The 16,509-nt window shown below is 36.6% G+C and overlaps 2 protein-coding genes across 2 annotated transcripts; one reads left to right on the forward strand and one right to left on the reverse strand.

Annotated features, from left to right (window-relative positions):
- Positions 1 to 982: 982 nt before the first annotated feature.
- LOC122279611 (ATPase 10, plasma membrane-type) lies at positions 983 to 12,335 on the forward strand. The gene is made up of 22 exons (XM_043090339.1): positions 983 to 1,159; positions 1,940 to 2,021; positions 2,112 to 2,231; positions 2,802 to 2,900; positions 3,019 to 3,156; positions 3,892 to 4,026; positions 4,192 to 4,371; positions 4,461 to 4,667; positions 4,941 to 5,060; positions 6,232 to 6,351; positions 6,460 to 6,582; positions 6,836 to 6,940; positions 7,139 to 7,283; positions 8,520 to 8,681; positions 9,378 to 9,616; positions 10,036 to 10,068; positions 10,182 to 10,263; positions 10,544 to 10,704; positions 10,833 to 11,006; positions 11,158 to 11,340; positions 11,457 to 11,620; positions 11,820 to 12,335. The coding sequence occupies exons 2-22, from the start codon at positions 1,956 to 1,958 to the stop codon at positions 11,914 to 11,916; spliced, it is 2,853 nt and encodes a 950-aa protein (XP_042946273.1). The 5' UTR covers positions 983 to 1,159; positions 1,940 to 1,955; the 3' UTR covers positions 11,917 to 12,335.
- A 162-nt stretch (positions 12,336 to 12,497) lies between these two features.
- LOC122279617 (triacylglycerol lipase OBL1) lies at positions 12,498 to 16,105 on the reverse strand. Its single transcript, XM_043090351.1, has 6 exons — positions 15,765 to 16,105; positions 15,113 to 15,608; positions 14,435 to 14,682; positions 14,260 to 14,293; positions 13,365 to 14,131; positions 12,498 to 12,900 (listed from the first exon to the last, which is right to left on the reverse strand). The coding sequence occupies exons 2-6, from the start codon at positions 15,516 to 15,518 to the stop codon at positions 12,643 to 12,645; spliced, it is 1,713 nt and encodes a 570-aa protein (XP_042946285.1). The 5' UTR covers positions 15,519 to 15,608; positions 15,765 to 16,105; the 3' UTR covers positions 12,498 to 12,642.
- Positions 16,106 to 16,509: the final 404 nt, after the last annotated feature.

A 16,509-nucleotide genomic window follows, 5' to 3' on the forward strand; every position in this document is an offset into this window, starting at 1 on the left:
TTATGTATTTCTTACACATTCTATTAGTATAATTGACTACTTCATTTTTTTTTAATATAAGATAATTGATTTGAATGATCATATTAATAAAATATATAAAAATAATTATATATAATAAAATTTTTTAATAATATAATATAAATAATTAACTCTTTTCCAAGAGGATGATTTCAAATGGAGCCACGGCCATGCTGTGGGCCGTGTAATTGTTGCTCCAGGAAAACCCAAACATGAACGCATGGTCATGGATTGATAAAATCGAAGGGATGATGGAGAGCATGGAATACATGCTTCGGAGATTGAAACGTGACACAATTATTACCTCGTTATTGTTATACGGGAATAAAAATTATGTGTATAAGATAAGATGAGATGTTTTAAATAATAATAAATAAATAAAATTTTAATATTAATTTTATCTTAAAATTTAAAAATATTAAATTATTTATTATATTTTATATAAAAATTTTAAAAAAATTATAATAACGAATTAAGATAAGATGAAATTTTTAATTTTGTGTTACCAACCTCGAAAGAATTTGCAAATAGGAAGTGTCAAGCATAATAGGGACCCCCAAAATCAGCCGATCGAATTGGCATGGTTTGCTGGATTTGGAGGTGTCCAACTGTCTATTCTTGTCTTTGTCCAGGTGTGATATGCATGTATATACGTTGTTTGCACGACAGTCGTAGTGATGGCGGAAGTAGTGCCATTGACCAAAGAGGACAGAGAGGCATTGTTGGGTCTGAGGAGGGAACGTTAGGTACGGTTTGATGGGTGCGTTCTGAAAGGTCGTTAAGCTAACGGTCTCCTCCCATCTTCTTAACCCCTTTTGTCTATGAATCAGAAAGTAATTAAAGAAAGCGTAATGGCGCGACCCATATTTGGAAATGCAAGAATAGCATCATCCGCTCGTCCTGGACTGCTAACCAACGGTCAGCCACCAAATCATTTAGATTTGGAACTAATGACACTATCCCCTTTTAAATTTCCCACTTCTTCTTGTTCACTCCAGATCTCTGCCTCGGCTTCCCTGTCTCACTTCATCCACTTCTTTCGAAAAGGAAGAGGAGGAGGAGGAGGAGGCTCTTAACCTTCACTCGTGCAGCTTCTCTACTGCTCGGACATTCTCATTTTCTCAACTGTTTTCACCAGCAAGTAATGAAATTTTTCCATCTTTTCTTTCTTTTGTTAAAGTTTTGTTCTTGTTTCGTACGTTGAACTTGATCTGTTCCTGTGAGCTTTGCCGGATGACATTATTTATTAGTTATTGGCGGTGATGCAATTGATAATGACATTAGCTCTTTGGTTTGTTATCCCATTGTAATGCAAGATCATTCTAGTTTGTTCGTTATAAATGCTGTTAAGCTCTTCATCAGTTCGAGTTCAGTTTACTCAGATTGATCTTCATGATCGACTTTGAAAAATGACTGAATTTGCATTTACTTATGTTACCGATGGATCTTATTCTTTCTCTCCTTGGGATTCTGCCATTTAAGAATTACTTATACCGCGTTTATGTTAACTTGGTGTATGAATTTAGAGATAATGATGATAATGTCAGTTGATATCAGAACATTGTGCTGGAGGATTGTCCTAGAATTTCGCAATTTAAGAATAGGAGAATGAACACTCATTGATTCCATCTAGGAAGATGAAAGGTTTTAAAACCCAAGTTTATGGTTAGAATAAGTTTGGATCTGTGACAGAAATCCAAACTGTTGGATTGGATAAGGCTTGATAGGTAGAGTTTATTTGTGCTAGTCGCAGAATTATAGCTCAAATAGAAAATTGTTTTTATCTCAGAACCTAACTAAGTTCTGGAGATGGTTAATTCTCTTGTATTAACCATTTAGTTTCTCATACTCTTCAACTGAACACGATTTCAAAATTTTCATGTTAATTGAATTTATAACCTTTGTTTGACTGTAACTACAGGTTCCGGGCTTGAAACATGGCTGAAGATTTGGATAAACCATTGCTAGATCCCGAGAATTTCAATCGAGATGGGATCGATTTGGTATGTTTTAAGAAATCATTGCAAGTACCACAGTTTGACATTCACCCTCTATATCACTATTAACATCTTCCAAACACTATGATTTTATAGGAGCGCATACCATTGGAAGAGGTTTTTGAACAGCTTAGAACATCACGGGGAGGACTTTCAACTGAAGATGCTGAAGCCCGAGTGAAGATTTTTGGCCTAAACAGGCTCGAAGAGAAGCCAGTAAGTTTAAGAAATCTGTAATTAGTAAAAGATCGCGACTTTTTTTTAAGCAAATAGAAGAGTCAATCCAAGCTGGATTTCAGATCAACAGCGTTAACCAGCTTGGCTCTTGACTACAAGTTATCTTTATATATAGCTGACCAGGAAAAACTAGAAATTTGTGAGATGTACTAAAAATCTAGAATGGGGTTTTCAAGACTAGTTTATCCAAAGTGAGAAAGAGTGAAATAGTTCAGACCCAACAAATGCACTGAAGAAAGTCCAAATGATTGAAGGTTATCACCCTGATGAAGTATGTAAATGTTGAATATTGAAAATGCTTACAGTGAATGAGTAAGAAGGGAATAGGTTTCATTTCAGCCATGCTGGAATGTGGTTAACATTGAATGTTAGAAATTTGTGGGGTCCCCCCTTTTTTGAATAATATCGTCCGATACCATATTGCTTGTGGCTTATTTACAAAATACAGAGTGGCTCTTTCAGAGAGTAATATTCATGGTGTAAAAAATTTCATCATTTTAAGGTGATCTCTAACTTTGGAAACCACCACCTTTTTCCCTTTTGATGCAGGAGAACAAATTTTTGAAATTTCTAAGTTTTATGTGGAATCCCTTGTCATGGGTTATGGAAGCTGCAGCAATAATGGCAATTGTCCTTGCCAATGGCGGAGTAAGTAGCGTATATCCTAGCATGCAATTTCACTTAATGAATCTTCTTTCTTTATTTTATTTTTTGTGCCTAGCTCCTGTACAATGCAAGAAGCTAATCTGATTTGTTCATACTTCAGGGGGAGGGTCCTGACTGGCAAGACTTTGTAGGGATCGTTTGCCTACTCATTATCAATTCAACAATCAGTTTTATTGAGGAAAACAATGCAGGGAATGCTGCAGCAGCACTTATGGCCCGTTTAGCTCCTAAAACGAAGGTGTGACACTCTGATTGATATCTTCAGCTGGGCAAATAGTTAAATTTGTTTACAACATGATCAAATTTTATCTTGCATATTAGTTGGCTTCTTTTTTGTCATACTTAGGGAATGCCGAACATTTTAGCAAAAATCATTGAACCGAACCTTCTTCTGAAAATATATGATTTCAGTTTACAGTTTATGGTGTATCTACTATGCTACTTGGTTTCCCCCCCTCCATGTCTACTGTCACTACCTTTCTATGCTCCTGCTTCTAACTTTTCAACTAAACAAAGCATCCATATGCAGTCATACAAGCATACACATATGGGCATCTGCACATTAGCTCTAGTGAAAAAAATAATGCCATTACTAGCAGAGTTCTTTCTTTAACCTTGTTGGTCAAGTTAGTAATGATAAACGAAGAAAATTCTAATGACAAACACTTTCAAGGAGCTCCTAATAATATAGAGTTGAGAAGTGTGATTCAGTGGGAAATGAGCCTGTAGAAGAGGCCTCAGATATTTTCTCAGCTTCCTTTGTTGAGTCGTTGAGTCTTTGTCATATTGTTCTTGCTTTTTAAGGATCTTATAAATGTTCGATTTTTTTAGTTTTTACTTCTAGTCTGTCTCCCTTATCCATCAAAGGATGCCCATTCGTTGGGGTTCTTTTTATTGCCTAACTAAATCTTTTCAAATAACAACTCTTTTATGTACAATAAAATATCAACACACCATCTCTTCATGCACCTAGGTTCTCAGAGATGGGGAGTGGCAGGAGCAAGATGCAGCTGTCTTGGTACCAGGAGATATAATTAGCATAAAGCTTGGAGACATCATTCCTGCTGATGCTCGCCTGCTTGAAGGAGACCCACTAAAAATTGACCAGGCAAGTGCTTCTCAAAAGCTAAATAAGGAGCTGTTTTATTATACTGCACTCTCAGCGTGTCTATACTTTCCGTTGGTGATTATACCTTTGTCTTCCAACGTATCTGATATAACTGCTTATATAGTACTTCTTATAATAGGTCTAATGTGTATTCTGTCTGTGCAGTCGGCTCTTACTGGGGAGTCTCTACCTGTCACTAAGAGGACAGGTGATGAAGTATATTCTGGTTCAACATGTAAGCATGGAGAGATTGAAGCTGTAGTGATAGCAACTGGTGTCCACTCTTTTTTCGGAAAAGCAGCACATTTAGTTGACAGCACCGAAGTTGTTGGTCATTTCCAGCAGGTGACTTAGAATTCTTTATTATGCTGTTGTAGCGTTATGAAAATTTTGATTTCCAATTATAATGTGATATCATAACTTGTTTTCTGCAGGTCCTTACAGCCATAGGGAACTTTTGCATTTGCTCTATAGCTGTGGGAATGATTCTCGAGATTGTTGTCATGTTCCCTGTACAGCATCGTTCATACAGGAATGGAATTAACAACCTTCTTGTTCTCTTAATTGGAGGAATACCCATTGCTATGCCGACTGTATTATCTGTGACACTTGCTATTGGTTCTCATCGACTATCTCAACAGGTGCAAGTCATTATATGATAGAGCTACTATGGAATTTATACTACCAAAGTTCCTGCAGCAAAGAAATAAGATGAAGTGAAAACCAAAGCCTATCAGTGCTAAATTTGTCCAACAGATTTAGCTTATCCAAATAAGATTTCACCTTTAAAATAGTGATCATATTTACAAAATGAAACATATTTCGACTTTGTGTTTTCCTCTATTAACAAACACAGTGTGAAACTCAAAAAACCAATATTGAGATTGTTTGAACTTTTATATTCATTTTTGAAGGGTGCCATTACAAAAAGGATGACTGCAATTGAAGAAATGGCAGGAATGGATGTCCTTTGCAGTGATAAAACTGGAACTCTTACTCTCAATCGCCTCACTGTTGATCGGAACCTTATTGAGGTACCAAATCTCACTCACGAGAACTTCCGTACAAGTAGAAATTCTGCTTATAAGCCAATGTGGATAACCTACATAGTAAAGTTCTTACTTGGCATAATATAATTTGGAAGAGAAATTTTAAAATTTGAATTTTACAAATCAAATCTTACCATCTCAATGATGTAGATGGTGTGAGAATAGAAGAACTCATGAACTTATACTTTTCTGTACATAGCACATCATGATCACAAATTTTAAATTATTAGGTATGTTTATCTGATATATTTTTGCGATGGAAATCCACCTTTTGTGCCCCAAAATTTTTGCAAACACAAGAGAAGTAGATAAGTAGTTAGATTGACAGTTAAGCGACACAACTCAAGTAGTTTTCATTCAGTCAAGAGCTTTCAATTTTTCCAGTTGTAGGCACAATGCTATCCAACTTGAAACTTCCTCCATTTTTTGCTTACTTTAGGATGCTTTTAGATGTACTGATTGAGTCTGATTGAAAGGTTGGTGCTGATCCTGTAGAAAGCCTTTGCATGTTTAAATATTATCTTAAAATATAAGTCATCAAATTCCTTGAAAATATATTCATAGTAGCAAGCCGAGGGACAATTTCATTCATACTTTTCCTTTGTTATTGTGCCTTGAATATGTGTGCAACATTAATAATTCTCCATCACACTTTCTTATGGAGAATGCATATTCATGAAATAAACAAGATTCTCGCTGAGTTATTTTGGTTAGCTGCATCTCATCATATTTATTTCATGGGAATGCTAGTCTGACTCTGTTTTTCTACCTGAATTCTGGGAAATCTATGTAGCATATATGACCATGGTGGTCATTTTGTTGATGAAGTTGTGTAAAATTAAGTATCTGGGTTAAGGCAAGAAAAGAGAAGTGTGAAATCATTGTGTTTATGGCTCCTTTTTCATGAGAAGACGCATTTTATCTATTGGATCGAAAGATCTCTATGTTGGATATATCAGTCTCAAATATTATACATCACAACTGAAGATGATTAATTACCATGTGATTAATTACCATATCATACAGCTCCTGGTTTCTCTTTTCTGATTTCAATAAGAAGCTTCTGAATTTCTGTGCATGGAACTCTAAGAAGATCCTAGTAATTCAATTCCCTCATTTGTTCTAATAATCCTAACAGTAACTCATATGTACACAGGTTTTTAACAAAGATATGGACAAAGACACAGTTGTCTTGCTTGCAGCCAGAGCAGCAAGGCAGGAAAATCAAGATGCTATTGATGCAGCCATCACTAACATGCTTGCTGATCCAAAAGAGGTAGCGCTATAAATAAAATATCTTAGTTCTACTGAGGTTTACTACTTCTATTCCTTTGTTTGGGTATGTTTGCTTAGATGCCTGAAACTGAGTGTCTGTCATCTTTAGGCACGCGCAAATATCAAGGAAGTGCATTTCCTTCCATTCAATCCAGTGGACAAACGTACTGCAATTACATACATTGATTCTGATGGTAACTGGCATCGTGCCAGCAAAGGAGCTCCCGAACAGGTATCCATATTTTCATAAAGTACAATCATATATTTCAGGTTTCCTGATTTTTCATTCCCCCATGACCTTTTAGAGCAAAGTTCCAATCCCTGCATTGATGAGAAGTTACAAAAATGGGTTCCTTAACTCAATATTTTTATGAATAAATTGCCAACTGTAAGAATGTGGTAATGGTGTACCAAATTCAACTTATCTTTCAGGACTTTGTATCAGAGCATGATATATTTTCTACATTGTTTGCCTAAACTGTCAGATTCTTGATCTTTGCCGAGAGAAAGACGAGATTGCTGGAAAAGTGCATGTTATCATTGACAAATTTGCCGAGAGGGGGTTGCGATCTCTAGGAGTTGCTTATCAGGTAGCATGGCTATCTTTTTGGCTTTTTATTCCTGATGTTAATTGGTCAGACTGGTGAGTTAAATTGATAAGTTTGCACTTCAAAGATAAAATCCTGAAATTGGATAGCATTTCGTCATTTAAGCAGTTATTTAGAAGCCATATCATTTGATGCTGTCTCACTGACATGTTCATTGACTTCATTTGATCAAACTTTAAGGAAATTCCTGAAAGAACTAAGGAGTCTCCTGGAAGTCCTTGGACATTTTGTGGTTTGTTACCCTTGTTTGATCCTCCAAGACATGATAGTGCTGAGACCATCCGCAGAGCTCTTAACCTTGGAGTCAATGTTAAGATGATTACAGGTACTTTTGGATTTCTAATGATGACAAATAGTTCAAATATTTCCAAAATTCCATTTCCATCTTTATTTAGAGTAGTCTTTATGTCTTGACATTGAAGATTTTTCTCCTATGAATTGTTTCCACTCAGTTTAGCTAACACTACAGAGAGTTTAATTTAATTTCAATACATAGAGGACACCTCTTTTTTGTCTCTTCAATAACTTGTTTTTCATGTGACGAGACATTTTCTTCATTAGACTCATCTTGGGTGCTGAAATTTGTAATTTGTATTCTTGTTATAGATATAATTTGTAACTTTGAGATAAAAAAAAAAAAAAAAAAACTATGGATATTATGAATGCACAATGTATATACAGTAAATTAGTTAGATTTACCTTAGCAAAGATTCACAGCAGTTCCTGAATTGGATATGGATCAAAATAATCCCGTAGGACAACATATTTACAATAGCAAAAGGAAATCATTATTTAGACTGCTAATAAGAAGAGTACTCAATGAAACATCATAATTACATAGATAATCTTAATTTTTCATGGAAGCAACAGTATCAACACTGTATGCAACTATATCAATAAGTATCAGGAACTAAAATCCGCATTTGAATTGAAACATGGAGATCAAACATGAGTTAGTACAAATGAGAATCTGGCCAGAGCTGATAGACTCACAAATGATGCTCAAAACCCCAGTAATTGCCAACTATCCTCTTAGTATGCTAATGATTTAGAGAATCTAAAGAAATTTTTCTTTCTAGAATAAGTTGAAAGAAATAATAATGCTGGCCTGAGCTCTTAGACTCATTAAAGATGTTCAACAACTGGGGGGAACTTAAAGAAAAACTACCTTCCAAAAAATGCAATATGAACCATTTACCAGTTCTCAGTCAGATTCTACCAGTTATAGGCGTCAATAAATTCACGTATAAAAGCTTAAGAAAATGTCAACTCCTATTTTTTTCTCCTTTATGATATTATAGCTAGGACTTGTGCTTCTCACTGTGATGAAACATCCCTTTTTCATGTTTTTGCATTCATAAAGATACAAAAAGTATGAATGTGATGTGCCAAGGAGTCAGCAATTCCTAATATTTATAATATCATCTACTTTATTTTTAAATTTATTTTTTATTTTTTTAAATATTTTTGCCATTACATCTTCGTTTTCTAGTTAATATCAGATAGCTATGGGTAGGAGTTTCAAATAGATATACTAATACGTAAATGATGCCCTATGAAGGTGATCAGTTGGCAATTGCAAAGGAGACAGGCCGACGACTTGGTATGGGAACAAACATGTACCCCTCTTCTTCATTATTGGGCCGTAACAAAGATGAACACGAAGCTCTTCCAGTGGATGAGCTCATTGAAAAGGCAGATGGCTTTGCTGGTGTATTTCCTGGTATTGTAATCTAATCTCTCATGAAAAGTTATACCTATTAGACAACATACATTACTATTTTCTGGTGATTGATGGAACATGAACATAAAAGCATGTTTTTAAGAGGAGGAAGAGGAGAAGGAAGAAGGATGAAGGGTATACTATTAAATCCTCTTCCTGGCCAACATTTGCTCTTCCTCATTTTTGAGCCATGACTGAGCTCTACATCAAATGGCTCCCTCCACAAGAAAGGTGTAGAGTGATGAAGATGTGAGGTTGAGACACATAGGGTGCATGCCTAGCTTAGGGATAAAAGAAGGGACATGTTTTTGATAAGTAAAAAAGAAGGGACATGTTGACTGGTGATTACTCTGTATAAAAAAAAAAAATGCCAACTAACTGAAGAACATGTAGCAAAAACTCTGAATTACTGTATTAGGCTGATATAACATACATATCAACAAAATTAAAAATTTCATGGCCAAGGTATGGCAAGGTTTCCACATCACCAGATCATGTAAACGACCTCATAAAAGTAAGCATTCTTCTAAACTGGATGATTAAATACTGAAACAGCTAAAATAGATGATTGCTTACATGAAAATCCCCGGACTATGTACTTACCTATAAAATATGTTTATCATCTGTATGTTACATATTATAGTCATGTCTCATGGTGTTTTGCTGATTCTAGTTACCATCCCATATACCTTTCAGAACATAAGTACGAAATTGTGAAAATTTTACAAGAAAAAAAGCATGTGGTTGGAATGACTGGAGATGGCGTGAATGATGCACCTGCTCTAAAGAAAGCAGATATTGGAATAGCAGTGGCAGATGCTACAGATGCTGCAAGAAGTGCTTCTGATATAGTCCTAACTGAACCTGGCTTAAGTGTGATTGTCAGTGCTGTGTTAACTAGCAGAGCTATATTCCAAAGAATGAAGAATTATACAGTTAAGTATTAATCTTTCTTCTGTCTATAATGATTTTAGCATTATATCTGTGGCATCAAGGTCTATAATGGGTTCAAACGGGAAAGAATTGAAATACTGGGAAGTTATGACTGGTGCCCCTATGTTGCCTTCCAACCAACTTTGGACTATAAGAATGTTCGACTCCCATACAAGTGTTACCTCTTATGTTCTAGTGGACATGGGATTCCTATGTAACAGATGATATTAAATCTGGGTACTTTAACTGGCTGTTCTTGAGGTTGGAGATATTCTAAAACCAATAAGCATGCAAGATTCAACTGAAAATTTTGTAGTAGTAACCATGATACTTAAATATATTATTTCCTTTTTCTTCTTTCTGTATTTCTTGCTTCTAAATTGTTTAATTGTAAAACTAATTAGCATGCATAAATATGCAGATATATGCTGTCTCCATAACCATAAGGATTGTGGTAAGTTAGGATTATTTGATTTTCTTTTTTGAATGCACCAGCACCAATGCTAGTGTTTCAGTTAATTTTTTTTCTTCATTTCATATAATTCTTCAAACTCAACCTTTTTGCAGCTTGGTTTTGTGCTTCTAGCCTTGATATGGGAGTATGACTTCCCACCTTTCATGGTTCTGATAATAGCAATACTGAATGACGGTAATATTTCAAGTAGCCACTGTTTTTTTTTTTTTTCTTTCCCAATAATAACGGATATGATCAAACTTTAATGACAGAATAGACTGAGTGGTTAGTGAAATAGATAATTCAAGAAAATATTTAGAAGCCAACTCAAACTAATTGTGCATGAGAAATATGTTGATTCGAGTTTAAAAGCATCTTATCAATTGTCATCTACTTATCTTTTTTATTATTGATGCCTAGCCATTTGGAACACGGTAACTTTTTTCTTCTCAACATCTTTTTGCAACTGAATCAGGGACAATCATGACTATTTCTCAAGATCGGGTAAAGCCATCTCCCATGCCTGACAGTTGGAAGCTGAATGAAATATTTGCAACTGGAGTTGTCATTGGCACGTATCTTGCTTTGGTTACTGTTTTATTTTACTGGATTGTAGTGGACACCACTTTTTTTGAGGTATAGAACTCGTAAAACTTGTTTTACAACTTCATTTCTTGAGATGCTGTAGAAAGGAAATAAAGAAAAGACAATTGCTTGATTTGCTATATATTCCTTGTAAGTATCGATTATCCATGCCACTGCAGACTCACTTCCACGTAAGGTCCTTATCCAGCAACACTGAGGAAGTTTCATCAGCTGTATATTTGCAAGTTAGCATCATCAGCCAGGCTCTCATATTTGTTACACGCAGTCAGGGGTGGTCATTTCTAGAGAGGCCAGGAACTCTCTTGATGATTGCTTTTGTGGTGGCACAACTGGTAAAGTTTATGCAAAAACGACTCCTCTTTGAATAAGTCCAACAAAACTAACTATTATGATGTCATGCATAAAAGTTGCTTATAAATTTTCTAAATCAAGACAAGCAGAGTCTCGTAGCATTTGCTGAGACTTTGGTTTCTATGCATTCAGGTCGCCACTGTAATTGCTGTCTATGCAAATATAAGCTTTGCTTCCATTAGTGGCATTGGATGGGGATGGGCAGGTGTTATATGGTTATATAGTTTGATCTTCTACATACCACTGGATATAATTAAGTTCATAGTGCGCTACGCATTGAGTGGAGAAGCATGGAATCTTGTGTTCGATAGAAAGGTTAGTGGCGTGTTCATTGCTCCATAGTTTGTACTACAATCTCTCAACCACTATAATCTCTCAACCATTGCTTGAAATGCTTCTTCTTACTTCATCTTTATTTTTGTTTTGAGCAGACAGCTTTTACTTCTAAGAAAGATTATGGGAAGGAAGATCGGGAGGCGAAGTGGATACTTTCTCAAAGAAGTCTACAAGGATTGATGTCTCCAGAATTGGAGACTAATGGGAAGCGATCATCTTTGATTGCTGAACAGGCCAGGCGGCGTGCTGAAATAGCCAGGTACCACAAAGTTTTACTGAAGTCTCTTTGAGTTTGGTTTGATCCCTTTGAAATTACTTAGCTTTCAGAGATTCTTTACCATCCTGATTCATTAGCTTATTCTAATGCCTTGATATACCTAAATTTTCAATCAGCTGGATAGTTTGGCATTGAATATTAACTGAAATGCACTAATCATAATAAACCTTGAATTTCGCAGGCTAGGGGAGATACATACTCTGAGAGGTCATGTAGAGTCTGTAGTAAGGCTTAAAAAGTTGGACTTGGATTTGATCCAATCGGCTCATACAGTCTGATGCGATAATGGAGATTTAATATCGTTCAGTTTTTCAATGAAGGCAAACATGGTAGCCGTTGCTCACATGATTAATTGTTGAGTGTAATAAGCAAAAGAAAACAACATTTATCATGCGAGAGGTTTTAGAAATGGCCATGGTGATCTATGCGTCGTTCTCAATTTTTGGGCTCGAGAGGTCAGCATTACATCTCAGAAGAGGTCTTTGAGCTAAATAAATCATGCCATTTCTTAGTATGATTGCAATTTTTTTCGATAAAGAAAGGATTATCTGTCTTCAGCTTTGGATATTCTTATTTTTATTTGTGGAGCTTTAATGTAATAGTTAGGCAACTCCCAGACAAATAAGGCTACTCAGATACATTTTTTCAATCAGAATTTATTTATCTCATATGGTTTGGAGGAAATAGTTTCCTGTAAGAAGATCGTTGTTGCTTGTGCAGTGGTTGTCACTTGTCACACCAAGTCAATGCATGAAATTGGAAATGGGTTGGTAATGAAAAACGCTAGCTGGGTGGTATGATAGGGAAAAGTACCTGACCGATACACCACGATCAATTTCTGAGTGGTATACACTGAGGGTTTCCACACAAAATAGAAATAGTTGAGACTGCATTCTTAGTGCAAAAACCTAACTCGAGAAAGTAACATTATTCTGGCCTCTTTACTTGATGACTGCGTGTTTATTCTACGCTATGACAAGCATTGTTTGCAGAAGAAAATTTTCTTAGAATGAGGACATCTGCATGATACGTTCCTTTCCAAGCCTTACAGAGTTGACATAATCTGTGGGGCAATGTGCAGAAATACCAGGAAGTGCCAATCCTATTACCCTGAGCAATGTAGAAAACCAGCCCTCCTTATACTCTGGCCCGTGGGTGTACCCCATCGTTAAACTTCGGATTAACTCCCAAACAGCATTCAGATACGCTGGTATAACGTATCTCAGTCCGAAGTAATTTCTGTTTGGCTCCTCGTCCACGTTCTTCAAATATGCATACGTCAAAGAAGAAACCGACTCAGTACTGTTAAAGAAGATGAAATATCGACGAAAAGAATTAAAAGGTGCTATTATAGCATCACGATAATTCTAGTTATTTAATGCTACCTAAAGTACTTAAGCAATCATTAAACACAATAATTGCAAACACAGTTGGATATGTTTTCCATTTTCCTTGATATTTCAATACAAAACTTCTAGCCAATAAATGAAATATCTTTTTGTGATTTCCTCGTGCTTATTTCCTCAATAAACAAAATCACTTGCCTACAAGGTTGAAAAAGATCCCGATTAAAATCGGGATGAATTGATCAACCCTGCCAATTGTATGTTACATGAGGACAATTCCATATCATTGAGAACTGCAGGATAAGATGCTCAAGATTCATGATGATTTTGGCTTTACGGTTTTAAAAATGAACTGTAGGCAGAGAGGCACCAATACATACCTTCTCAGTATATAGGCTGTCATAGTAAAGGCACGCTCCAAAATGTTTATACAAGAAGGTTTTGTCATCGTAAGGCAACCTTGGCACAAGGTCGTTGCAGTAGACCACCCTGAAGTACTTGGGGACTGGGTAATTCAGATGGGCTTCCATAAACCTACACAGCTCCTTGTTCCCAACCCTGGGCTGTCCAAATGTGTATATACAAAACAACCTTTGCATTGTCTCCATCTCCTCATGCAGCACAAGCACTGTCGGGAATAATATGGCAAGAGCCCCACCTAAGCTATGCCCTGTCACCACGAATTTTGCATTCTTGTGTTCCTTGAGTAAGCTCTTGAGTTTACTCTTCACAGAATAGTATGCAGTCATCTCCACCATATCTGTTGGAATCTTCTTAGGGCTCTCAGGGTCAGAGGACTGATCCAATCCACGAAGGTCAGAATCAGTGTTCGAAGATATTGATTCTGTGCCTTCTGAAGGATTTCTGCAAACATCTCCACCATTTGAAGAGGAGAAGTTTGTGTCTTTCACCTGAAGGTGATTCTGGAAGGAGACAACATCAGCCCTGTTGCCCAAACCCAAGGCCTCTAAGAACCCCATGTGGACTTTCCCTAATTCAGGGATCTCATACCAAGAGTAGTCAAAATCGGTACTCCAATCATCAGCATCAAAAGGTTCTGTGCCCCTGAAGCTGATCAATATCAAATTTGCGTCTTTAGGCTTGTCACAGAGTATGAACACTTGGGTCGACATCTCCTTTTGGAAATCTATCAAATCATTTTTTTTCCCAACAGGGAAGGAAAATGAACAAATGGGAACGTTCATTATGTAAATAAAGCTAGAAGTTCTAAGGAGTATCAATAAACTCAAATCATGTGGAAAATATATCCCTTACCATTCCAGCAGTCGTAGAACTTTACAAAGTGCATCTGCTTTTTTAAAGACGTTCAGAATCTCATTTATCATTGAATATAAGAGAACAAGTATGCAGTTGGGGGGGGGGGGGGGGGGGGGGGGTGGTGGAAGAGAGAGAGAGAGAGAGAGAGGAAAATAAATATGGGGTGACTTGCCTTCCAGTGGTTGAGTACAATATTTTTAACGACTTCGGCATTCTCATAGGCTAACTTGGAGGCCATGATGCAAAGGTCCATGAGATTTCGATTCTCAATTTCTACCCTCATGCTTCTCTCTCTGAAAACAGCGTCACCCACCTCCTCTTGTAGTAAGCTTTGGCCCTTGTACAGGTCAATCCGCCCATCTAAATGCCCTATTGTACTTATGAAAGTTTCTGTATCCCGCTGTGGCAGGACGAATTTTCCTGCATCTCCCATTGCATTACGGTAAAAATCACATCTCTAAATTTAGGAAACACGGATATCAGTGAGCAACTCGACATTTGGCAATGGTAGTTGGTCTACACGTAATTAAATTTTGAAAAATACTTTAGTCATCAAAGAATTGTATAAAATTAAATTTTCAAATTGATATGACTTGATACATACCTTAATTATAAAATTATAAATAAATCTAACATATCATCTAAAGTTACATCAATTTGTGAGTTCATATAATCTCATTGAATCTGTCCTCTAAAATTTTATGAGAAGTCACGTGAAAAGGTTTGATTATCAATGAGTTGTTTGGTTATGCAAACGATCGAAAGAAATGAAGAGATTCCAATACTCGACTAGGGAGGCAACTCAGGCAAGAGGGATGTACAGTATACAAAACATTTCATACTAATTTACCACGTAAAAGGTTGTAGAGTAAACCAGGGAGGTTGCCATTGAGAGAGAGGAGATTAAGAAAGAAATCGACGGCACAGCCAGTCCACTGCATGGGCTTGCCAAAGAAGGCAATGATCCTGCGCATAATGATGGAAACCAGTATGACCCATCTGTGGTCGGCCGCCACCTTACCCACCAGTCCCTCGTCCGAACCCTCCAGGAACCTCAGCCCGCTCGCTATGTCAGCCCGCACCATGTACCGATACAAGTCCCCGATTCCACCCTTCTCCGGCCGTATGATCAAGTAGCTTAGAAGACCACCATCTTGGCCACCGCCACCACCGTTTAAAGAGCTCGACGACTCATATACATCACCAGTAATCTCACTCTGTTCGTAGTTGTTACGGCTATCAGATTTGGTATCCATGGATGCTTAAATGACTCTCTCGCTCTCTCTTAAACTCTTTCTCACTCTGTAGAGATTATATAGGCTTAAAAGGTTGGGGCTTTTTCTTTACAAAAATTATATGTGCAGTCATTTTTGTGTATTTTTTGTGTACTCTAGTGATATGATTGGTTGGATATTAAAAAAAAATTAATCCAACCAATCATATCAGTAGAGTGCATAGAAAATATGTAAAAATGACTGTATGTAACATTGTTTTTTTCTTTATTTAATGGTTATACCTTTTTCGGTTCAGAGAGCTAAAGGTTACGCGGATAATGCAACCGCATTGCACGGATTTTAAGTTTGTAGATTCTGGGACGTAATGATAATATGGTATATTTCGGTTCAAGAGCATTCGTCATCATAACTCTCTGCAGCGGCCCCTCCCCCACTGAGGCTAGTGAGCTAACCCACCAGTACTTTACTCCTTTTTCTTACTTCTACGCAACAATTCCAACCAGAAAGAGGAAAAAATTATCACAAACATCTCATGGAGCTTAACTAATCGAGTGCTCGCCGGAATCTTCACCTTAAAATGGGACATGCGAAATACAGCCGTCAGTTTAGGTTTTGCAGGGAAGTAAGGCCGACTGTAAATGTGCAGACAACGGTATCTGAGATGACGGGACAGAAAAGACAAAATAGAAAAGACAAAATCAATATAAGTCAGTAGGTTGCATTAAGAATTGAGTAGCGAGATATGTAGCCCGACGATCTACCGAGAAGGTACAAAAAAGAAAAATAATAATAATAATTAATTTTTATTTTTATTTTTCTGATTTTTCCTTTGTTTCTATTATTTTAAATTTAAAAAAATACTCATTGCAAAATGCTCGGATCCATAATCTTTAAGAATGAGTTTAAGATGCATAATGATGAAAAGATTGCGTCTTTCAGCTGAGAATGCATGGAAGTATTTAACTTCGAAAATGTAGAATCTGAGGATAAGTGGGTAGGATGAGACAATTTT

The sequence above is a fragment of the Carya illinoinensis genome, chromosome 1, assembly GCF_018687715.1.
Source record: "Carya illinoinensis cultivar Pawnee chromosome 1, C.illinoinensisPawnee_v1, whole genome shotgun sequence".
In the NCBI taxonomy this organism is placed as follows: Eukaryota; Viridiplantae; Streptophyta; class Magnoliopsida; order Fagales; family Juglandaceae; genus Carya; species Carya illinoinensis.

Bases quoted from the DNA above. Each gene is read 5' to 3' on its own strand.
- LOC122279611 (XM_043090339.1), top strand. From the start codon at position 1,956: ATGGCTGAAGATTTGGATAAACCATTGCTAGATCCCGAGAATTTCAAT. The intron at 10,264-10,543 runs GTAATATTTCAA...CAACTGAATCAG, and splicing joins AATAGCAATACTGAATGACG to GGACAATCATGACTATTTCT. The intron at 11,621-11,819 runs GTACCACAAAGT...TGAATTTCGCAG, and splicing joins CGGCGTGCTGAAATAGCCAG to GCTAGGGGAGATACATACTC.
- LOC122279617 (XM_043090351.1), bottom strand. From the start codon at position 15,518: ATGGATACCAAATCTGATAGCCGTAACAACTACGAACAGAGTGAGATT. The intron at 14,683-15,112 runs GTAAATTAGTAT...TGGGAGATGCAG, and splicing joins ACTCTACAACCTTTTACGTG to GAAAATTCGTCCTGCCACAG. The intron at 12,901-13,364 runs GTATGTATTGGT...GCATATTTGAAG, and splicing joins ACAGCCTATATACTGAGAAG to AACGTGGACGAGGAGCCAAA.